At 42.0% G+C, this 24825-nt stretch overlaps 2 protein-coding genes across 5 annotated transcripts; both read right to left on the bottom strand.

Moving 5' to 3' along the window:
* Positions 1 to 3674: 3674 nt before the first annotated feature.
* Positions 3675 to 13015, bottom strand: LOC138597784 (progesterone receptor-like). Of its 2 annotated transcripts, none has more exons than XM_069669297.1 (9): positions 12062 to 13015; positions 10904 to 11040; positions 10558 to 10674; positions 10078 to 10221; positions 9768 to 9974; positions 9040 to 9184; positions 7614 to 7744; positions 7308 to 7459; positions 3675 to 4852 (listed from the first exon to the last, which is right to left on the bottom strand). In XM_069669297.1, the coding sequence occupies exons 1-9, from the start codon at positions 12844 to 12846 to the stop codon at positions 4688 to 4690; spliced, it is 1983 nt and encodes a 660-aa protein (XP_069525398.1). In that variant the 5' UTR covers positions 12847 to 13015; the 3' UTR covers positions 3675 to 4687. The 2 variants fall into 2 exon arrangements, with proteins under 2 accessions (XP_069525398.1, XP_069525397.1); XM_069669296.1 differs by having other exon boundaries at positions 9768 to 9977.
* A 1427-nt stretch (positions 13016 to 14442) lies between these two features.
* LOC138598007 (moesin-like) lies at positions 14443 to 24711 on the bottom strand. 3 transcript variants are annotated; one of them, XM_069669645.1, is made up of 15 exons: positions 24613 to 24711; positions 23929 to 23976; positions 23660 to 23743; positions 23491 to 23586; positions 23190 to 23312; positions 22547 to 22698; positions 22361 to 22444; positions 22133 to 22279; positions 19039 to 19135; positions 18125 to 18288; positions 17872 to 18002; positions 17536 to 17696; positions 17037 to 17129; positions 16089 to 16322; positions 14443 to 14607 (listed from the first exon to the last, which is right to left on the bottom strand). In XM_069669645.1, exons 1-15 carry the CDS (start codon positions 24694 to 24696, stop codon positions 14443 to 14445), a joined length of 1863 nt encoding a protein of 620 aa, XP_069525746.1. In that variant the 5' UTR covers positions 24697 to 24711. The 3 variants fall into 3 exon arrangements, with proteins under 3 accessions (XP_069525746.1, XP_069525744.1, XP_069525745.1); XM_069669643.1 differs by lacking the exon at positions 23929 to 23976 and having other exon boundaries at positions 24613 to 24696; XM_069669644.1 differs by lacking the exons at positions 22547 to 22698; positions 23190 to 23312; positions 23491 to 23586; positions 23929 to 23976; positions 24613 to 24711 and having other exon boundaries at positions 23660 to 23718.
* Between the last annotated feature and the right edge of the window lie 114 nt (positions 24712 to 24825).

The raw sequence follows: 24825 nt of genomic DNA on the forward strand, positions 1-24825 counted from the left end.
GCTGTCACATTGCGTTTGGCTGGGACACAGGAGCTACGAGGGGCGGAGGGCATGGACACTGTGTACTGATATAATGAACTTGGGAGATGGCTGGAGCATAGGCAGCCACTGTGATTCTGTCACAGCTAGTGGTGCTCCACTGCTGCAACAAAAAAAAAGAAAGGGAAGGAAGAAGGGAAGGAGAGAAAGTAAATTGAGTGCAGAGAAGAAAAGAGCGAGGAAGAGGCAAAGGCAATGATCAAGACAGAAAAACAGAATGAGAGGCAGAGGAAGGCTGGGAATGCATAAGCAGCCCTGCAGAAAAACAAGGCGCTAATCGCTGTTGGATTGGTGAGGCAATACCAGTATTATACCAGAAGAATATTTACTCTAATTAGAGGCGGCTAATGTGTCTCCAGGTATAAAGGCTGTCAGCACTTTCCTGAGAATAATTAGAAGCACAGAGCATGCATTGTCCAGGAGAGCGCTGCACTGCTCCCTTTGTACATCATTAACAGTTCACTGACAACAAAAGCCGAGTTAATAGAATGTAATGTGGTCTCCTCACCCATCCGTTTGTTCAACTGGTCATTAGTGTAATGCAGAATAATTCCTTCCTTCTGTGCTTCAACCCAAAAACTCAGTGACTCCTCCTCCTCCTCCCATGTGCCCCTCTGCTAGCTTTTTTTTAAAGTCCAGCCTCCATTTCCCTCTCTGTCCCCTAGACGGAGAAACCTCTCTCTCCCTCTCTCTCCAGCCTCCGTCCTCCATATCAAGATGATAAACATGATTTCACGGCGCGTTACAATAATCAGTCTTCATAAAACACACAAAATCCTCTATAAAAGAATTAATTCTGCGTCGGAGAGACAGAGCCAAATGTATAGATTTACAATTCCACACTCGAGTTCCCCACCGTGTTTTAATGCATCATAAACACTTGGTGTTTTTTGGTCTCTGTTCCAATAAAAACAGAGAGCGCGGGGGTGTAATATCTGGAGCTGGGGGAAATTAAAGCTGAAGTTCCTCTCCTCCTCAGTGCACTCCCAGCTCTCTCTCTCTGTCTCACACACACACACGCGCACGCACACACACGGTTAATCAGCAGCCCAGAGAGAAATCTAAGACCACATCTACACCCAGTGGAGGGAACCTGATACAACCACATCTTTCCCCCCCTCCCCACATTCCCCTCTTTCTCTTAATCATCAACACACACATGCCGCTGATAAATTAGACGCAAGGTTCAGTATGATTAACTAAAGTTAATGAAGACTGAAAGTGATCTCAAACAAGGTAACCGTAGACGGGAAGTCTTTGAGAAACCACGAGGGCTGCATGAGGAAACCTGGTGGACGCTCTCTTTTTTTTCCATTTGTGCCTCTGCAGCTATTTCCAAAAGTCCTTTCGGTGTGCGGCGACAAACATAACCCTTCTGACTGGAGGAAAAATAAATCATACTTTCAAGTGAAGACAAATGCCTTATCCGTTGGGAGTAGCCTCAGGCTATAGTCATAATGGCCTCTCTCTCTCTTTATTTCTGCCTCGCTCCCTCTCTTCCTTCCTTTTTGTCTCAGAGCGGGGAGTTTCCCTGAACTAGTTTTAAACATTCACCCAGACTAGCCTTACACAGCACAAAACTAGCTCAGAAACAAGCTGGCTTTAAGACTTATTTCGTGGTGAACTCCAGGACGGTGAGGAGCACTCCAGCACCCGGGGGAAAAACTGCTGCTCAGCAGCAATTTCGAGCATCTTCCACTGTCAAAACACAATTACCCTCCGTGCATGGCACGAGGTCGTTACTCATGTCTGATCTCGTGTCGCAGCTATAAAACGGTGGATTTCCTAGCACTGCTGTCACTGTGTGTGTTTGGACCGGCTCAGGCTTGGCTCGGGACGGGCCAGCTGCAGAAGTCTGTCTCCTCTCCTCTCTCCCCTCCTCTGCTCTCAGTGCTATCAGGTTGCCACTCCTCCTCCTTCAGCCCATTACACAGGCCTCTTTATGCTGCGCTAAAAGCTGCTCATGTTCAAACACTCCTGGGAAAAGCTCCTTAAAACACGTCAGGATGAGAGGCCCTGTCTGGTAAAATATTAATAGGAAGTTAATTGGTTGTTAATGGACTGGTGCTTGGGTTGGAATCGCCCTCCATTAGATAGGCCACCGAAACAACCTATTCAGGGGTGTCATCTTACAACCTCCGCGATCTAATTGTTTCCCGGTCACTGTAGCCGTGAGTTGCGGTAACCTGGTGTTAAAGACATTATTGATGGAGTTATATGGAAGGTCCTGCAAGAAGTATTGTACTGTGTAGGCGGTTGGTTACTTTAGCATCAAGTTTTAACTATCTCCACTCCTCCTTTCTTCTGTGTCATCCTCTCCTCGTCCAAAGCCACGTTGAAACTCCTCTCTCCCGTTAATCTTTCCCCAATCTCCACATGAGGAAACAGTTCAATCTTTTGTTGTTTGCGGCCAGCGTGTTTGTGCTCTCCGTGGTTCTCTTTACCCAACAGGAAAAATCCCTCTTCTGCTAGAGTAGGCATGTAATATTGATGCAGAGCAGACTCGGAGAAACACAGAAATCAAATGGAATCCAAACTAAGTTCAAATGTCGACAACAACACATACATTTTTGATCATTGCAAACCTACAAGACGCCATTCCTTTTAAGGGAAGCCACAGGGGCATGTGTAGCAGAGTATATTTAGAAATAAGTGATATTTCAGCATGTCTTTCAATCCCGACCTCGTTCAGCTCCGATTCATTTATGAGAGGGACAAATACTTGTTGAAAGAGGTCGTTCAGGAAATGGGACTTAAAATGGCGGTAGAGGTTACCCAGACAGGCCGCCTTTTTACAGTTCAGGCTTTTAAATGCAGCATGTAAAAATAAACCAGCTCTGAAAGAGATGTCTTTCTTTTTTTCACCCCGCAGACACGAGTAAATATTATTGTAGGGAGCGTATTTTTACGGAAATCTTTTCTTTTCTATGAATACACTTTAAAAACACACATTCAGACGTAGTTCAAAATAGCTTTTACTTTAAAATCCTCCAACATTTAACCCTGAGTTAGACTTCTGATTAAGATACGGTGTTTATTTACTCGTCCCCTTAAATGCTTTGGCTTCCCCTCTCGTGACTGTGACAATTTAATGGTAACCTTGTTCAAACACTGACTAAATCCGTGTCCAATTACATTACGAAGCAAATGTCAATGGATCTAACAGATGTTGTCCTACTAACAGCACTACCACCGAGTTTCAGTTTACTGGTGTAGTTCCAGCCGTGTCCACTAGGTGGTGCTAAAACACAGGCAGCGGTTTCTGATGCCGGATCAGCAGACATGGCTGTTTGTAACTGGATAAATAGAGGAAATAAATCAGCCAGGCCTCCTGCTTTGACTGTGTGATATGTTCTGGTGTCCTGCTGAGATCTATTACCTGGCTGGGTGGAGACTGAGATAATCCTGAGGGTGGGTAATGCAGCGGTAGAAAAGACCTGTCTGTCTGTTGTTCTCTAAAGCCTGTCTGTCCACTCGACTGCACTGCAGACTGAAATAATTCTGCTGGACAGAAAAACAAGAAGACTGTATTTTCATTATGCACTCAAAGAGGCTACACTGTACTACGACTGCGACATTTTCTTTCATCTCTGCGGCATTATCAACAAAGACCGAGAAAGAGATACACACTCATGCTTCAGTTTAATTACATGTTAAGCCGTCGATGTTGCAACAAATTAACAGAGTTTGGCTCGACCTTTAACATTCAGCAAAAATGTCAGAAAGACACAATGAAACACGCGATGATACACAACAAAGCACTGGCAAAGAACACTTTAGGAAACAGTAGAAAAGTTACAACAGTATGAAATGTCAGCTCAGGAAAATTAGACTTGAATAAGGTTTGACACTTAAAAACAAGCAAACTTTAAAAAAAAACATTTTTGTGTTTTGTGCCCAAACATTTTCTTCACTGTTTTCTGTGTGCCCTTTTGACACCACGATACTCATAAATATACATTTTAAATTTGCATTAACGCAGCCACTTACAGTTTAAAAGTCTTTTCATTTTGTCGACTTAAAAGTATTAGCCGACCATTATTTTTTTATGGATGATAACAGCTTATAAAATGGTTTCATTTGCCCTCAGGCGAGACAGCTTCTTAGCATGCATGCCACGACCGTATATTAACTGTCAATCAACAACTTTGCTCATGTCAGGTGCACACAATTACAGTCATTGTGGAGGAAGCGAGTCCAAATGTCGCGCTACGGCACACACACACAAGCTACGATGTGAAACGTGTTTTTCTCGTTATGTTTTGAAGTGAAATGTTGTCAGTTATCAAAATGAAGAGGTGTACATGCCAGGTGGTCTGCATTCGATGGCTCGAGTGGAGGAATGCATGCTAAAAAGTGCTTTTAGTCAGCTCCAGAAACATTCGATGTGCGTGATACAGATTACAGTTATTAAGAAGAACAGATTAGATGCAATTAGATTACAAGAGACTGGAAGAATGTGCGGTATGCCCCTCTGATCATTTACACTCACAGTGTCCCACTCACCCTGTAGGTAAAAGGGGGCTTTTACTTCTCTCACCTCATAAAAGCATAAAGCCTTCCTAGCTGTTTCAGCATACCAGAAAATGGCTGAAGGATTGGGCACTGCAGCTTAAGTGACATAAAGGACAATCACCGACACTCGTCTCTAGGCTGTATTGTGGAAAAGGATGGGTCTGACCATGCCCGAGAGGATCTTGGGCACATGAACGCTCACAATCTCCGAGATCATCTCTGGGAAGTTGACACGCGTCTGCAGGGACTGAGCCTGGATGAACAGATCGTAGGTGAACTGGTGTAACTTCCTCACAATCTGGGAATAAAAAAGGGAGCGAGAGAGAGGCAGAGTTCACACGGAGGTTACAGGTAACAAAGATGACACGCTTAAATGTGTACGGCATTGAAAGAAGAACAAAGCCCGCAGATAAAAGAGGAAATAACAAATGACATTGAAGCCTGTCTCTTGACACAAGCTTTAAGGGATGATTTAAAATGATGACACCCATTGTGGCGCTCTAAGCTCCCCAGACAGGGTAAAGCCGAAGGGGTCTGAACGGCTAAGTCTTGATCAACTCTGGTTTTCTGCCTAAAGGGGCTGTGCTGCCCTCTAGCTCATACGGCATTAGAAGATCTGAGACGTGAGTGGGACACAGACAAAGCTGAGCCTTTAGGGGTGAATCCACAGTGAAAGACACGGGGGTAAAGTCGCTGCAGCACTGCTCTCTTTTGGAGGAAACTTTACAGCTCCTCTGATCACGCCCCAATCACAGTCAGGAGTTTGTGACATTGAATTGTTTTTGATCAATAAGCAGTAAACGTTCTCCTCGTACTAAGGAGGAAAGCAGCTGATCTACGCCCTCTAGTGGTCACATCCAGACCAAGAAGCATCTGTTATGTCTCTATTAACCAGATCTGAACAAATGATTACAGATGCATGTGAGCAGGCCTGTACGGTGATACATGTTAAACTATTACCCTCATCATTACAAATATAATTGTTAAAGGTTTTATGCACTCCTGCACAAACATAATGAGCTTCTCCAGCGTGTCTTTATGTTAAATTAAAAAGATGGTCTCAGAGCTTTCTTTCAGGAAAAGCAGACTTATCTTTATTCATCACATTCATTTTAAAGGTTTTTATGGCTGATTTTTTTTTATTCGTTTTTAATAAAAACATCTAAATTTAATTAAGAATAATAACATGTACAGTAGCTGTTCACATGTATTTTAAAACATGCACCAAAACTGTGTACTCTTCCATAACTGACCTAACTACATTGTGGATTGACTACAGACAACTGTGATACATCTATTTGTTTGTACAAATGTATGTGTATTTATGTTTACACTTTCACTGTTTAATGTGATATTTCTACATTTTATTTTTATTTCATTTTATTTGTTTTTTCTTCCTCATTTTAGTTTTAAATAATTTGTCTTTATGTATTTTGTAGGATGTGGTATAAAAATGGGCAACATACAAGTGTTTTTGTATTTTTGTATTTCATAATATATGTATTACGAAGTGGTTATGTTGTTGAGAAAATGGAAAATAAAATTACATTTTAAAAAGTGTTTTTAGTTTGGTGTAAATACAGGTGTGTTTTTTAAGGATTATTTTCATCTAATAGCTTTTCTTGTCTTTGCGTTAAAGCTTTTTTTGTTTACTTTTAATAAAACCACATTTAATACTACCACAACTAAAATTACACAATTTAGTAAATTGCCGGTCACACGACACACTACCTAATATCAAACTTTTTAAATACAGTTCAATGTTTGACCCGCCGATAAAACAGTTACAGCCTTCATGACGAAGGCTTCACTTTTTCAGGCACTTCACCACCAGACGGCTGAAAGGGAAGGGTTAAGATCCTCTCTGGAGATAGTCAACCATCCATAGCTAACTGATGTGCCAAAATAAAAACATGTGAGAATAATTTACATTCTAGTTCAAAGTTTTTCTTTTTGTGCTTTGATTTCTCCATGATTATTCTGGGGGGGGGGAAACATTGTTGAAAACTCCTCCTCCTTCACAAGTAGCCAGGAGGGCAGACATCACATACTGGCACACACTTTGGTTTATAACACTCAGGTTTAATTCTGTAATATTCATTGCCTAGGGGTGGCTAAAGTATAAATCCTGCAGAAACAACTATTTGCCTTGTCTAATGGAGCACAGTCATAAGTTTACATGATGCTTTCTTGCTAATACAGTAACTAGAGTTGGACTGGAAATGCAGTCTGCAGCTACTGATAATAATCAGAACCGGATTGGGATGCTTTGCATCACTGACAATGTGCATCATAATATTTATGTTTGATGTTGCAATGCTACCACCAGAGGGTGACTCTTTCATTTTCTCTCTGACTGGCAACAAGTATACAAGAACTACAACCAGAGTCATATGACCCTTTGGTATGTGATTAACCTGAGAGGAGGGCTGGGGAGCTCTGCACAGACTGGAGGTGTAGCTCAGGTTATCACTGGAGAAAACAATCTGTCACTGAACTTGCCTGCCTCTATTTTAAATGTAATGACTGATAGGCTTAATTGAAGTAATCCAGCATTCAAATGAGCAGATCTAATGTATCATAGTTTGTAAGTAATTAAGTGAGTCAACACTGTAAGTCAAAGACAGTGTTTGTTTACTCGGGAGTCGAACTTTGCGCTCCATTATTTCCCGCTCTAGCAGCTTCTGTGACACTTGCACATTTATATAATAAATGGTATGTTTTTCTATGGGAGGCAGAATGGTGTCTATTACCGACTGGAGGTAATCCAGCAGCTGTGTGAGCTGAAACAGTCTCTGTGTACGGGTGGTCTCTCCGCAGTGGCTGGCCAAGCGGTCCAGCTCCTTGATGTAGGAGGTCCGCAGTTCATCAAAACAGCGCTGGCTTTTCAGGCCCTCCCCTGGCACTGTGACCACAAAGCCAGAACACAACAATAACTCTCACAGACTTTATCCATCCCATCAATTCTCTGAGGTATGGTTGCACTCTATTGTACTCATATTTTACTTTCTGAGTTGACATTCAGCCTATTATTTCAGACATGGTCCCAGCTGACTCACTGATGCTGAAGAGGACCAGGGCCTTCATGCAGAGGAACTCCTCCTGGGTGACCTTCAGCTTGCAGAACCTCTGGGACAGCAGCTTCATCCTCACACAGTGTTCATACATACTGGACACTTGCATCCGCTGGCTGTGGGTGAAAAAGAAAAACCGGATGAGAGGAGAAGGAGCACAAGGTGCGACAAAGGGAGAGGGGAGAAGCCAAAAGAGGGTCAGGACAAGAGATACAGAAAGATGGAAGACGATACATGGTGGCAGAAGAGAGAGCGCAGAAAAAAGAGGAAAAGATTTGAGGTGAGAAAAAATGAGTAAGATGGATAATGGAAAAAGAGAACGACAGAGAGGCAGAGAAAAATGAGGGTCAGCAACAAGGGCAGGCGTCTCCATTACCATGCAGGTCAGAGGCAGCCCAGTAGAGTGACAGAGGTCTAATGCAGAAAGAATGAGTGTTTTGCTAATGTTGCACGAAAGGCCAAGTGAAAGCTGCTCTGAGGGCCTGTGCCCGGCTTTAGCATTCTGAGAAACACCCTCCTTCAACTCTGAAAACAATTTACTGATAAGAAGCGGAGGAATTGTTATTCATGTTCATCGTGTACGATGATTTTCAAAGTCTGCGTTAAGTTTTTAAAAAGTACAAAGTAAAGACAAAAGAGTGGAGCTGAAGTGTCAGAAGCGTTTTGAAAGAGGCTGGAGGAGGTTGAGGTGCGAATCAACGCCGTCGCAGCTCTGATGATGGGTTCTTAAAGATGAAACGGAATAAATCATCTGAGGTGATCCCTCTGCGGCCACGTATATCAGACGCAAAGGAAATGGTGAGAAACAGACTTGTTTACTGTCGCGCCTAAAACAGATGACATGTGATTTTGAAATCTTCCTCTGAAGCTTGTGCTCCCAGGTGCCTTTCTCTCTAATACAGATGACAGGTGAAATCCCACGATATTACAACAAACCTCATGTCACGATGATTGTTACGGCTGTTTAGGCCCAAAGAAACTTTTTTGTTTGATGAAGAGACTGTGCCAGACACGACAAACGTCTATAAACTTTATTTGACCCAAACACTTAAATGAACTCTAAAGAAGAACACCATGTAAAGTAGAGCTGCCACGATTAATCTGCAACAATTTTGATAATCAAATTTAGTCATTTTTTCTAGGAAAAATGTTGGTTTAAGCTTCTTAAATGTATAAATATGCTGCATATCATTTCTGACCTCTAATGAAGAGTCTTTAGGTTGTGGACTGGTTGGACGAAAGAAGCAATCGAAGATGTCACTTTGGGTTCTAAGAAATTGTGATGAGCTCTTTGCACTTTTGTTTTTATAGACTTAAAGTTTCATCGATTAATCATGAAAATAATCAGGTTAATCGCTAACGAATAAAAACGTGTGTTGCAGCTCTGAAGGGACAACATTTCCTGACTTACTCATTGAAGACCAGGTCTGGAGCGAAGTAGAGCATGGAGCTGTTAGTAAGCGTGTAGGACCTCCAGCCCAAAGCGAACACCATCACCCCCATCCACGACAGCTGAATCAGGGACATCTGGTCGTCCACATGCAGGTCACGGAAACCTGTTGGAAACATGTATTATTTCAAACATCTCCTAATTCCTGAAACATAATGACACAGCTCTTCAAAGTTCAATCATGTGAACGCTTCAGACGTAAAACAACACAGACATTACAGCATGGACGCATTGCTGGCCATTTTCAGCCTTCAGCTTAAATAGGAACATACCTCCCTCTAGTGGTTCATATTTGAACAGACTGGTTTGCTTGGCTTAAAATTGGCTGCTCCAACAGGGAAGTGTAACTGGCATAAACTCCTGGTGAGGACTTGTGAGCAGGATCTTGAACTCATGCCTAACTGTGATTATTTACTGTCTTATGGCTTCATAGCTCGTCTCAATCACTGTGAACTTTGGAGTTGTTCAAGTAATTCTCTGTTTGTGATTTGCTTCTCTCTCTCTTGCTCAATATAAGTAAGGTCTTGCAGTGTTTTGCTTGGCGTAAAATACGAACAGATTTATTTTATTTTATTTTACGGACCCTGAAGAGACAAAATATAGAAATAAAGTGCATGGCGCTTTGGCAAAATCACATACATGTAGACTGGATCAGTTTTCAGTGGGTGACCTTGGCCTGGCTACTTTACCTGGTATTGCCTTGGCCCAGCGCACCACGGTTACCAGCTGTCTTTCCCCAAGCTCATTGAGGCTGGTGAGCAAGGACGCAGGGCTGTCTGGCAGGGCATGGTCATGTCCGGCATTCACCACAGCCGGCTCGATGGCCTGCAAGACACTGAGCAGGGAGAAGCAGGAGCGCAAGGTCGGGGGGATGCCTAGAGCCAGGGCCTGTGACGCTGCTGAGGATACACAGACAAAATAAAAATAGCTGCATAAAAGGAAAATAACATCACATCTGTTATAGTTTGATACTTCAGCATATATGACACTAATACTCACATTGAGCCCTGGCAGCTGCACTTCCCGGATCCAAGATGAAATCTCTCCTTCCTGCACGTTCTCCTCGTTCTCCAGGACCCCAAGACCCCTGAGCTTGCTCTTCGTCTCCGTTCCTGCTCTGTCCGGCTCCCTTCAGCCTGCGACCTAGAATCCACCAGACAATACAGACAAGTAGAAGACAGACAAAAGGGTAAAAGGGAGATAAGAAGGTTTCATTACAAGTTGTTATGTCTGATCATTATACAAGAGATAGCTGGAAAAATCTGGAAAAAACTGCAGTAGAAGTTTGTAAAGTGGCCTCTACTTCAATGCTCTTTTGGCCTTTGCTAAAATGCATTTGTCACACTGTATTTAAGCCAGAACATCTAAATTGTAAGTTCTGATCCAATGCATGTGCAGTATCTGACCACCCTGACCCCATTTTCCAAACACACTCAACAAATTCTTACTTTTCTCTTTCTCTCATCTTCAGTTTCTCACCTTTCAGGCTCATCCCCGACATGAAGCATCTCTTTAAACGGCACGAGGCACAATTTTTCCGCCGCAGTTTGTCGATGGTGCAGTCGTTCCGGCTGGCACACAGGTGGTTCTGCTTACCTGGTGGCACACAAAAGTCTCGGGGGATGAGGGAGAGAGTTCAACAATGCCTAGGCTTCCACTCATAGCAACGATATGTGGGCGTTTGCTGATAACAAATAACTCGCCCTCATGAAGTCAGGTCACTGTGCCCTGTTTGCATGAGCCAGCGAGTGGGTGAAAGAAATTAAATCAGCGGATGAGAAATCGTGCGTGTGCACTCGTGTGATTATGTGCGTGTGACACCCACCTGCGGCAGCCCTCTTGAAGAACACTTTGCAGCTGCCACAGGTGACTGCTCCATAGTGACAACCTGAGGCATCGTCCCCGCACACCTGACACACTCTCCGGTCTGACAGGTACACACCTGGAAACAAATCCTCATGCCTGTGTACACACACACACACACACACACACACACACACACACACACACACACACAATGAGCTGTTTTTAAGGGTTCACAGATGGGCATAGCTTGTACATTTTTGAAAACATTTTTATCTCAGACAGCCATAATAAATAAGTGCAGATGGGGTCAAACTGATGTGTTAACATCAGGTCAACAGGTCGGTCTTTTCAGTGTTTGTTTGCCTGTTATTCAGAGCACGTATTCCCTTAATTCAGTAATTGTAGATTTCCCAAAGCTATGATTAATTTTATGGCACATAAAGTTTTGCAGGAATCTGTAATTAAAAGTCAGAACAGGAATTTCAGACTATTTTTTAAGAAAGTGGAAACAGACCAATTTCTTTCATGCCAAGCACAGAGCAACAGGTGCTGTATCTCTGGTTTACAGCAACACTGATATTTGTGGAGTTAGTCACAGCACAAATACGGACAGTGCCGGAAAGTTAGGAATAAGGTGAACTTTGATTCAGTCTAGCTGCACGTAGAAACACAACTTGGCCAAGGCCAAGAAGAGCACGCGGCAAGCGCTGCAAGAGCAGGAATAATTAAATGTGTCTGCTGCCGAAATGTGAATGGTTCCATGATACATCAGCATAAAGCACTGTAATGAACAATACAGAATAATCATGTTTATTGCATTTGATTTATGTGTGCTGTCTTGTAGCAATTCCGGTGATGCTCTGCAGCCCTCTACATAAATACCAAGTATGAGATGAAGAAGTACAGTGCAGCCTTATTATGAATTTAATAAAGCATCTAATTCAAAGCATTATGTCTACATAAAGTGACCAAATCCAGGAATGCACTGCCAACTGTAAAGCATGGCTCATTGAAGTGTGGTCACAAGACATGCTGCAGTTGTCCTTTTGTTTCAGAATAAAGCAAGATGAGACTGAATGAGCGGCAGAAAATAATTTGTGTCTCTCTCTTGACAGGACTTCTGTCCTGACCTGATGCCAGTGAAAAGACCAAATCTTTGTTAAGAGCTGATATTTACCTGAAACTGCGATCTGTGCAATTCACCCAGACTGAAGGTTCTGTCTTGATATTGGAAAAGTTGGCATGTCCTTGGAGAATTGCACTTTGGTAACTTTCCACTTGACCGTACCCTTGTGCCACCGCTGCTCGCGTGCCACCTTTACCAGCCTGCTCACTCTTGTTGTACCACGCACAGTGGCATTCCTGCCTGGATCCTAGAGGGACTTGGCCACTGTTACAATATTTGCACAGCGAATTATGCCCGTGAGATGCGCCTCTCTCTGGCTCGGATCGTCCGCTATATGCGCACCACGTACCCGGGGTCTCTCTGTAGTGGTCTGGAGTGGCAGAGTACGCAGAGTATGATTCCAAAGGTAAGGGAGCGTCCACCCGTGAGGGCGCGGGCAGCTCATTTACCGGGCTCATAAACAAGTTTGATTCCTTGCAAACATATGCTGATATCAGTGGACCACGCGCGCTGTCCATTTCGCTCGACCTGAGCAGCTCCATGCAGCTCACCTGCTGTATGCCATCCTCGTCCTCTCTTAGGTTAGTGTCATCCAACAGGAGCCGGCTGCCTTCAGAGTTCATGTTTCGAGCCGCCCCTAACTCCTGCACTCCTCGGGAACTATTCTCCACAGCGGGCTCGAAGTCTGCGAAGGCGCTGCTGGAGCACTGGTTCGTGTTGTTGAGCGGAGAGGAGACCGTATCCAAACCCAAGGACACCGACACTGCCTTACTGAGCTCAACACTACTCGGGCACGCACAAGGGTCCGCATTATCAAAGAAATCCCGCTCATTCATTATTAAATAGTTTCCTCTTAAGCAGACGAGCTCGAGGGAAATACTTCAGCTCGCGCTGGTACAGTTAGAGCAGTGCGCTGGTTGCGCGGAGAGCAAATAAAAAAACACTTTCTAGGCAAGAAAACGCCTACCCTGCGAGACTCCGGTCATATGTCTCAGCGGAGAGGAAACTCAGAGACCTCGTCTACGTAGGCTGTTACACGGAAGGGACGTCCCGTCGATTTGTTCTGTCGGTGAAGGGTTGGGAACTTTTGAAGAAGTAACCGCTTTTTACATCGGGGCAACAGGCTGTCTGCCTCCACTTGATAAGTAACTGTTGGAAAACGGAAAGGAGGACTTTGAACTCTGGCACGTTGGACGGTTTACATACTGAACAGCAGCCCTAAATATTAACTTATCTCAATTGAAATCACAGCGCCGCGCCTCCCGCTATTTCGCTGTAAAACTAACCGACGGTCTCGCGAGAATAGCCAGGATTTAACAGTGTCTGTATATCACAATACTGTGAAACATCAAACAGGCCGCTGCAATGTCCCTAAGCAGCACCCGATGATAGCAGCCATGTATTTACAGAATACAATTATGTTCCTCCCATATAGTTTGACTCTAACTACTTAATTTCAGAATCAGAAATACTTTATTAATCCACGGGGGTAATTTTGTTGGTATCCTTTTTTTATAGCAAGTTTTTAAAGATAATAGAAATTACTAATTAAAAGCAAAAGCATAATCTTTCTTTCTATGCATGGCCAATGGAGGCTCTATTAGTCACATTAATTTTCATCTGTTTATTTTCAGACAGCAGAACAAGAGAAGGGTGACTCTTTAGGTAGCCAGAGAAACATCATTAAACAAATCAAATTCATAAAATAAAAAGAAAATATTAGTTTATTTCTGGACAGTCTGGGTAGCTGCGTTGTTACTGGCAACCCTGCTTTTTGCAAGAGTGGAGGCAGTGACATGGCAGAGGTACAGGGATGAGAGTAGCACTTATTTTATTTTTCCGTTCATTTTTGATGCAAAGACAAACATATTTGAAGGTGATTATTTGCATTTATTTTTGATTGCAGCTCATCGCAACAGTTTGCCTCAGGAAGCTGATGCGGACTCACAATGGGAACTGATGCACACTGGACACATTGCCGGAGTTTCTCTGTTATTTTATTTATGCGAACAAAGGATTTACCATTTAGCTGGAATACTAAGTGTCTTAAATGTCATTTTTTCCATAAATCAATATTAAAAGGTTTTCATCGGTTGCCGTTTTGAGATTGCAAATGTGTGTAATGAGATTTCATAAATTACAGCATAGATGATATCTTTGTCAGCAACATGGTAGTAGACAATGAATGCATTTTTGTCCCTATGAAAAAAAAAGGGGTGGTTAAAGACAGCTGTCATTTCTGCAAGGACTTGTTTCCAGATTAAATGGCATTAAAATTAAAATAGTGGAATTAAAGGCATCAAAGCACAGTAACAAAATCATCTGCTGTCATATTTAACCTTTTCTACCTATGTAATAGTCTGCACCTACACATCTCTCAATCATCTATCCTTATCTTGCTTTCAGTGCAAGTGGGCCTGCAGCAGCCTCTCTCACATGGACTCAAATTCGTCAATGCGTTGTTTGGTGTTGCCCTGGCGAATCATGCGTAGGGTCTTGTACTTGTCGCGGCCCGCCTTCACATTCTCGGCATGGATCAGGTCATTGAGGGTCCTTTTGGTCTCATCTATAGCTCCAGCCAGCTCACTGCTCAGGAACTGAAAGAGAACACAAACACACAGTGAAAGAAATCCTCTCTCCTGAGACTCTTTGGGAGACTATTCAGAAGCCTTGCCCCTCTCCCCTCACCCCTTCACTCCCCTCAATCCCAATCTGAAGACACTCTATTGTCCATCATTATTAAGTCCATTTTACTGTCGAGTCCTCTATGCAACATCATATTTTGTTTTGGTTGCGAGATAGAGACCAATTTTATTCCAGTTGTCGGCCTGGATGGGCTGGATAAGATTTGCAACCGGCATGAAATCAACAAAATGATAATGTACCTGCAGAAATGTTTAATTAACTAGAGTGCACTTAGTTCTTGGTGAAACACAGTTTTTGGTCGCAATTAAGCTGCCATCTTTACAGCAGAGTTCAGACCTCTATATGACTGTAAGAACACAGAGCAACAAATGTACCAAAACTTTTTCAGAATCCCTGACAACAACGCAGCAACAAAAATGTGCTTCTAAACCACAGAATTGTCGGGGTGCTGCAAAGGAGTGGCAGCTACCATGGCTGAATATGCTTAACAAAGACACACATCATGCAAGTGCATCTGCCCCATACCTCTTATTAAGCTTAATTAAACATAAGCCTAAAAAATGACCATCAAAATACAACCACAGTCAGTGACTGACAGACAGAGATTCTCTGGAAATGAGAGAGTGAGTCAACAGCAAGCGGCTCTGTGAGGCTGTACTTCGGGACAGTGATGCTTTGAGCTAAAGCTCTCTGTCAGGTAATGCTGACATACTAATGTTAACCAGTTATATTTTCCATGTTCACCAGCTAAATCTAGCTTGTTAGCAACATTTGAATGCTAGGACTAAACACAAAGTACAGGTGAGTATGATGAGTATGCCAACAGTTTTGCAGCTATTTATTCACATATCAAAGTACTGGGCTAATTGGATTTTGACCTAGCAACGGCGCTAGATGAAATACAACCAAGGTTATGTGAAATTATCCCCAACAGATATTCAATATACTTATTAAATTTCCCCACATAGCATTCAAGATTTGTTGCAAGATCTTACCCAAAACATGCGACAAGCAGTGTAGCATTAAAGGGAAAGACAGGGCCTTACCAAAGTCAGGAGGATTTCTTAGGCTATTTTTTAGGCCACTGCACGACTACAAAAGTTGTAAAAGAGAAGAACAGGGAAGACGGGTGCTCATTTAATAGCCTTGTTTTGTTGCAACGTGCATCAAGAAACCATTATAGTAACTCCATATTTAAGTAATGACGCAGTGGTCTCAGCATGCCAAATAAATAAAGCACATTATTTACTGAACTTAGAAGCACTTAATAAGGAAATGGAAGGTGTTTCTGATTCAATCGCACTCTTTATAGTTCAAGAAAAAACCTGGCCTGTTAATCTCTTGCTGAACCTGACCTCTGACCTGAAGGGCGAGTAAGAGAACAGCAAATCTGCAAAATATTACATATTCGACTATTGTCACTTGACCTTACCTTAAGGTTATTCTGCAGTCTCTGGTTCTTCTGGGCCTCTGTTACTCTCTTCTCCTCGCTGCGATCTCGGACCATGCCCGGAGAAGTCAGCTCGGCGCTCGCCTCCGCACTGCTCTCGTCCGTCTCGTCGTGCTCATGCATATGAGGGTGGACGGAATCCTGGATGTGGACACCCATGAGTTTAGTCTTCAGCACCTCTTTGGTTCGCCTCAAATCAGCCTCTACCACGATCGCCTGTCAACACACACGACTTACTGTGAAGCACTGATGTTGGTTATATTTAAGTGCAAGTAGCCCCCTGAATGTGGCCCCAAAATGTCTTGTTACGGTAACCTGAAAGCTCCTATTTATGTCCCAAAACTAGACGCGAAATATAAAGAAATCAAACCACACTGGACTTTTCTGTCTCTGGAACAAAAATATAAATCTCACCAAAACATTTTCATTTGGGTAGAAAGCCAGTTTAACTCCCATGCAGCACACTCAAGAATGACAGTGAAATTGCCAAAAAAACATCATCTATGACTATGACTAATCGTTATTCCAAATAATCAAAGGCAGACAGTCTCCCATGCTCATAAGACAACTCAAATAAGGCACCAACACAGTATTACAAATAACTCCAATCATGTGACATGAAAGTTAAGCACTCTGTAACTGTATGCAAAGATTTAGATGCCATTTAGAGAAATCAGATATATAAATTATATCAACATATTATGTTTTTTAGCCTAGTACAGCTTCACAGACTGACTTGCAACATGTAACACTTCAGTAACACCATTACATCCTTAAAACCACAGTTTAAAGTCTACTGATATACTTGTCTGTGTTTGCCGCCTTGCTTCTATTTAACCACGATCTAACACTTAGTAGTGTCAGACATCGCTCTCTGCTCATGTTTGATTCATCCTTTATCTCTCTCATGGTTCTTTCATTAATTCTCACCCTTTTCTGCCATCTCTTTGCCTCGTCATCCTTTTTCTTCTTGGCGTCTTCCAGCAGGGAGATCTTAGAGGTAAGCTCTGCCAGCTCAGTGGCCTATACACACACACACACAATGGGAAGAGAGTTAAGAGTGCTCCTGATCTAAGGTCATTGTGCTCTGTCTGTGGGTGCACATGTGTGTCAAAGAGAGAGAGCGCGTGTGTGCGTGTTTGTGCGTGCACGGGTGTGTTCAAAATGCAGCGTCATGGCCTTTCTATTCAGTCAGCTAAAATATACTATCATGCTGAGTTTGTGAGTCACATAATGACATTACCTTTCTGGCCTTGTTTCTAGCTGAGAGGTAGACTTGATCAATATATGTAAATATACCATAATGAGTCCTTAATCAAAATAGAAACTAGTCTTAGACTGAATTTTTTTTTTTTTTTTCAGTCTCCAGGTATGAAGAAAATCATTTTATCTATTCATTTGAAACTGAACGTGTGTTTTGCATAAGTACCAGGCTCTCCTGGCTCTTTATCTGGGATTCAGATTGGTGTAACAGGGCCGCTTTAGCTTCCATTGCACCTCTGCGCTCCTTGTCCAGACGCTCGGCCTCCTCCTGAGCAATTTTCCTCTCTTTCTCTAACTCAAGAGCTCTGCGAGTCTGCTCCTCCAGCTCTGAAACACACATGCACACACGTGCAAAAACATCCGACACACAAAACCAGACATGCCCACATAACGTAAGCTTCGTGGAGATCCTAGAAGCACAAACATTTCAATATACTATGTTCTTTAACTGAAAAAACAAAATTCAAGTTGAGAAACATTTGTATTCAGAAAGTTGCCAGACCATCTTGAGCTCTCTTTGTCTGCTCTTCAATCTGTCTCAATCTCTCCATCAGCTCCATGGTCTCACGAGCAATCTTCTCTGTTTCCTTCTCAGCATTTTCTCGCTTTTTTTTCTCACTCTCGAGCAGAGCCCTGACAGGAGAATTGTGCATAAATACACATCTGAAAAAACTTTATCTCCTGACAGTTCTTTCTTAAAGCAGAGAGAACACATTGTAAACTGTAAAAAGCTTCATTAGTTCCTCGTTCCTTACCTCTCCTTCTGCCTCTTGTTCTTCTCCTCTCTGGCTTGGGCCTTCATCTGCTGCACCTCGATGGTGTCAGGTTTACGTCTGCGCATGTACAGGTCGTGGTTCCCCATACACAAGGACAAGATACGTTTGTTGATGCGGAGACGAGGCACGTAAAAAACAAAGTCCTTTAACACACAAAGAAGAAATCTGTGAATGCCTTTGGGGTTGATTCAGGACACGTCATTAACATCTCAGATCTGCCTAGTTAAGCCTGGGTTTATATAATCTGAAGAGGCCGGTTTGTTTGGGAGAATTTCATAAATGTGTTCTAAGCTCTTGGACGCTCCTCCTGATTCTGCTCATGCAGTCAGAAGCCAAACTGAAGTGTGAGGCTAAATTCATGTTTGTGTATGAGATCAAGTAGCAGCTGCTCTCATTACACTACTAGCTGTAATTTATGCATTTGCAAAATTAGTAACTTCATAAGTAACACCGCTACAGGAAATTCTCCCACCTTCTGTTTTAAAACTCACAGTGAATAAATATGAAGCGAGCCAGCGAGGATCTTGAATGTAGACGTGAGAATTCTTTCATAAATATTGCTAATGCTAAAATGAGCGCTCACACATTAGACCCTAAGAGCTGGAGAGGGAGCAGCTACTTAATCCCATCCACAAACAACCATGAACTGAGTTCCACTTAGATAAGCTCACAGTTACAGCATACCATCAAGCCGCACAAAAGGCTTCCAGTTTGTCTGGCTTATGGGTATGAAGTATGAAAAAGCTAACTGCCAAAAGCAAACTCACTTTTGTCATGGTCGCACATCAGTAAAGACGAGCAATGAATACCATGCAAAGATGTAGTTCAGATAACTCAAAGCTGCCGCAGATAAATCACTTAACGACCACTCATAACGATGTTTGTTCACATACCGGAGCTTTCCTGTCGATTGGTTTGATGAGGAACTTCTTATCATTGAAGGAAATATTTCTAATCTCACTCCAGGGGAAGCCAATCTTTGGGGTCATCCTGAAAAATGTTGGCATGGTTCACCATTAGTCAATTTTATAGTAACAGCATCAGAGAACATTATACATACACAAATTTAAAACAAATAGCTACGACATTAAGAGAGGGAAAGTCAGACGAGACATAAGCAGGCTACCTAGCGTCTTTATGAGGCTGCACATAGCACACAGGTGTTTTGAGCTAAATGCTAATGTCAGCATGCTAGCCTACAAATAGCTATGCAAATTTACCATTTTCACCATCTTAGTTCAGCTTTTAAACAAGGTATTACTTGCTAATAAGCACTAAAAGGTGAAACTGTGGCTGATGGAATTACTCTGAGTTAATGGGTTGAGTATTTGGTCATAAACTAAAGTACAAAGTGGAAATATTAACCTGATTATAGCACTAGATTAAAGCTAAATATACACTATGGTGAAAAGTTGTTTTTGCTTATTGTTTGTTATTGTAGATGTTGATGTTTACTTGTTAGATGTGACACCACAAGCGAGTTTGCAATCTAAACATAAGCATAAAAGCCACTTACAGAAGTATAATGTCGGAATTTAAAACCTCCTTATAGATGCTGATTTTTTCAAGAAAGGTAAAGAAGTACTTTATTTTTTTATTTCAGACCCGGGGGGATCCATATCACATAACACAAAAAACAAACACACACACAAAAGAGAAAAAAAAGAAAAATACAAAGCCTTCCACAATGTTCAATGTCTAACATACAGACATGTTCGCCAATGGTTCCACAGTCTGGAAGAAAATCTGACAGAACTGCGTACAGGGTTAGCCAGCATAGCGATCTGATTCAGATGCCCTACACATAAATCTATACATCAGGTTACGTAAAAACAGCAGAGCAGGTAGGTACCCCGACACTGACAAACATATGGCTTGCACTAGAGCTTCTTGAAGCTCTCAGCAGCAGCCTCATGCTGTCATTATAAGCCACTGGGAGTTTTCTAATGCTGCCTTGTTTATAACGACACCACAGGTAGGCAGTATACAAAGGTGTTATACGCTCTAAAGAGTTAGATCTTCACAGATACAGAGCACATGCTAAACTTACGACACAGCATGTTCGCTTTAGCTTACAGCTTCCAACGCTGCCTATAGATATCCCGGTCATTTGCGATAATATGGCCAAAATATATAATCTCACTGCACACACTGAGTGCAGTGCCAGACAGATAGAAGTCAGGGAAGGTTGACTTTCTGTCTTCTCGACTTCTGACAGTCATGATCTTACTCTTTTTAGCGTTGTATTTTATATCAAAATCAGCAGCATACTGTGTGCATATTCTCAGAAGCTGTTGGAGACCAGCACTATATGGGCTAAAAATGACCAAATCATCTGCGTACATAAGGTGATTAATTGGTGAGTCACCAATCCTACAACCTGTACCACATGTATTTAAAACCAAAGACAAATCATTCATATATATATTAAAAAGAAAAGGAGACAAAATTCCTCCCCCTGGCAAACACCATTGGTCACATGGAAGGGAACAGATGTTACATTCCCCCATCTCACTCTCATTGTCTGATGCAAGTACCAATAAACCAAGATTCTAATTTAAAAACCAGGGACCCCATTTTTAGACAATTTTAAAAATAATTTCTCATGATTAACACAATCAAATGCTTTAGAAGCATCAATGAAGAACATGAACGTGGTGGAATTTTGCCTATTATATTTATCTAAAATTTCCTTTAGTGCAAAAATACATAAATCGGTGGCATGCTTTGGTTTACGACCAAATTGGATGTCAGAAGACAGGACGTACTTCTAAAGTCTACACAGTCGTCAGTCTGTCTCCAGCACTTTGGACATGACACTGGCCAGAGCTATTCACCTATAATAATCTGAGCTGTTCAGCTTCCTGATTCCTAGATTTGCTCTCAAGACATTTTAAGTAGTTCAATTTAATTATTGTGGAGGAATCAGACACAAATTGTTATTTAAAACAAAGTCTTGAAGTATGTCTGACAGGATCACGATTACTTCAATAACAATTCAAACTGAGCGTCTCAGCCAAGTTTCATGACGGTGTGGCAAACTTTACCTCACATCTGATTGTGAATCAAAAATGTCAACATGTTGGTTGCACAACAGGAAAAGTTAGTACAAAAATGACATTGTGACTATTCTTCTGCCAGGGACAGTGGCCATTTGTATCACAAGATGTTTCACTAAAAACCCCCAAATGTCAAAGAAATGCTAGATACAAAGTCAGGAAATCCCCAAAGCTATTGAATGTCTGCACAAATTTCATCATTCTAATAGTTGTTGACAAAATTCACTTTGAACCAAAATAGTTGAATGACCAACCAAAGGCAAGCCCATGCTGCTAGCTAGCTTCAGTGAAAAGTGTTTAACCTAATGTAAACATCTCCATGTGGTGGTTTTCATGTGCTACAAGACATATCAGGGACAACATCAGCAGTCATCTCCATGGCTGGGCCTGTCTGCTTTTAAACGGCAGTGTACCAAGGACAGGCTGAACAACAAACCTAAAGAGCCAACCCCGTTAATGTCACTATGCATATCATTATGTGAAACTTATGGCAAGCACTTCAGCGATGCACGAGCCAGCTGTAACCGTCATCGTAATTTTTGCAAACTCACTACTGACTACTAACGTTAACGTTACTGCTACTTATGACTACATTTCAAGCTAGCTAAGTTTCAACAAGTTGCCACTAAATGATGGCAGAGATGTGTTTTGTTTTCAGCTGTAATTTTACAAAAGGAGAAATGTAGCACCTAGTGGGCGGGGCCTATGCAGATTTAGGAATTTTTAATGAGGGAGAAGGAGGAGATGCCTTGGGAGGATTTTTTAAAGGTAATTTAACGTATTTTGCAGGAAAAAACATATCAGACACAATTTATTGTTTCAAGCAGAGCATTTTAGGTCTTAAAACATGACTGGAGCTGGTCTTTAAGCATACATTGTTAGACTATAAGTTGGTTAGAGACATGTACGTTTTTAAATGGTGACCTACTTGTCCTTTTTGTCATAGATGTTCAGCCCCAGCGCGTCCACTCCCAGCCACAGCTCTGATCCTTTCTTGTTCTTGATGCTGAAGTAGTTGACCCCGTACATCTCCAGATCCTGGGCTATCTTCAGGTACTCCAGCATGGCATCTTCTCTGTTGTGCAGAGCAATTCAAATGAACCTGAGACTATTTGCAAAAAATGAAATCCTAACTCTGTTAGTAAGACTGTAATACCTCAGCAGTCCCTTGTGCTCTTGATGCCACACCTGGATCCTTTCCTCCCACTGATTCTTATTCAGCTTGTGCTGCTCCAAAACCCTAGTGTTATGAGAGAAGAAGACACATGAGTTAGAATTCAGCTGACTGAAACTGGAATTAAGCTGAACCTTGGTTAACACTGGTCTCAATAGGACTTAGTGCCTTTGTGGCAGCAGCTTCTCTTTTGCCAGGTATCCCGGGACGTGAAAGTCGTCTCTGTAGTCTCCATGTTTGACCTGAACTGCATACGAGGCCAAGAGCACCGCAGTCTCAGGGGGACAGTACATGTCATCATTAAGGATGCTCTCCTTTACCTAAAACACAGAAAAAAAACTCTTAAGGATCTGCTTTGACACATCGGTTCCTAATATTTTATGATGTCTGTGTACTCTAGTGTGTGTTTTGTGCACCTGGTTCAATTTTTTGGTGTAAATACTCCCTTATGTAAAACCCACAAGGGGTTACAGGATCTGAGTGAGTCATAGTGGAACCCCCACTGCTCGTTAAGGTGGGATCAGCATCTTGTTTTGATTGAGATTCCTTATTGCATCTGCAGGGTACCAAGGCTCTCACAAGACATGTGCATTGTTTTCTAGATTCTTCCACATGTTCAACTCGACTGTATCAAATGAAGTTCTTTAAAATGTATCAATAGCAAATTAATGGTTTGGGATCATTGTACTAAAGTATAATTAGGGGACGAATAAGAGTTATTTGCTAAGTCAATCATTACCATCCAATGTCAGGGGTGTACATTTACAACACAATTTCCTTTATTATCCTTGTAAGTGTACTCATCTCCAACCTGCAGAAAGAAGAGGCGCTGTGTTGCCTCCTGGATCAGTTCATCTGCCACATCCTCCGGGTAAAACTTGGCCCTGAACTTTATCAACAACGGGTTGTCCCTCTTCACATCTTGTGCTGTCACCTGGGATTGGCATCCCACAGGAGAGGGATGCCCGAATAAAGAAATAGGTACTAATTAGCCTCACTGGGTTGACACAATATCATTATGAAAACCATAACCATGATTACATCTTCATTTAAATCCAGCTGTCAGGGGAGTTAAGCTATGCCAACAAGTGAAAGGAAGTTACACTCCTCACCCTCTTGTTCAGCTTGAGCCAGGTGGAGAAGCCTTTGCTGTCCTGATACTGGAGGCCAAAGAACCAGGTTTCCCTCAGCCCGATGGTCTTCACTATCTAAACATGACAATAAATAACATGATCACACTTGCCTGTCAAAGGCCCAGTTTGATAGTAATGCACAGTGTACCTGGTCAAACAGCTGTTTGCCAGTCGTGCTGGGCAGGATGGCAAACTCCAGCTCAGCATCCATGGTTGTAACGCGGACATTTATCTGCCAGAGAAAACAGTCACACTGAGATATAGGAGCAAACATCCCTGCTGTCCATTCAACTGTGTCACTGGTGAAGCACCAAGGAACATGCAGGGCAACAACTGGGACTGAAGTACTTCAGTTTTGTCTTTGAAACAATGCTTGTTGGTTCTTTGACAGCAAAATGACCAAAAAGAGTTCCTTACATTCTTCTGTTCAACCAGGAGCATCCAATCGCAAGAGGTAGGTGGGGACTACAATCAAAAAATGAAGCCCACAGTATATTTTAGACTTAATTTATAAGTATTAACGACTGTGTCAACACAATGACACCCATATAGTGGTTATTTTGAAAAGTAACAAACCATATACACATCTGCATTTGTTTGTATAGACTGACTTAGAAAGCAGGTCAGAGGAGAAAATCTTTGCTCCATTCCTGATACATTTTTCTGAGAGTAAAAAGCAAGACAGGCCTTCATTTGTGGTTAAATAATAATAGTAGTAGCAAACATAATATTTATAGTAATAAAAGTGATGTACTTGTAAGCCTTGCTGAACATATTTTTTCAGTCAAAATTAATGAAAACAAGAACAGTAGGATTAACTTTTCACACTTTTGTTTATGTAGATGAGGTTACAACACACAATAAATCCAGGAACACAAACGCAACACATCAGAGACAACTGGCAACTAGGCAAGATATCACCGTACGTTTAGCCCTAAAATCACAAGTTTACAGACACATTCCTTCACTTCCTGTCTCTTTAAATTACCAAGCAGGTTCACAAATTCCAATCAAACCACCACAGAGAAAAAATAACTACTTGAACTACATGTGAAACACATCTAAAATACAGATATAAAAAAAATGAAAGGAGCTACTTACAGTAGACATTTGTATTTTTTTAATCTCTAGCCGTAACACTTCTTCAGAGAGGCGCTTGTAGTAGCCTTTTTGCTGCGGAGTCATATGAAACTGCTTGCAATACCTACAAGGATTATACTGAATGAGAAAGGACCATTGTATTATTCCCAAGTACTTCTCTCTGGTTAATCCAATGGCAGACCAAGGCCCAAGCGATTTAAAGAGGCAAGCTTC

This window comes from Semicossyphus pulcher, unplaced genomic scaffold, assembly GCF_022749685.1.
Source record: "Semicossyphus pulcher isolate SPU_LCO1_2020_fin unplaced genomic scaffold, fSemPul1.0.p SCAF_2, whole genome shotgun sequence".
Lineage (NCBI taxonomy): Eukaryota > Metazoa > Chordata > Actinopteri > Labriformes > Labridae > Semicossyphus > Semicossyphus pulcher.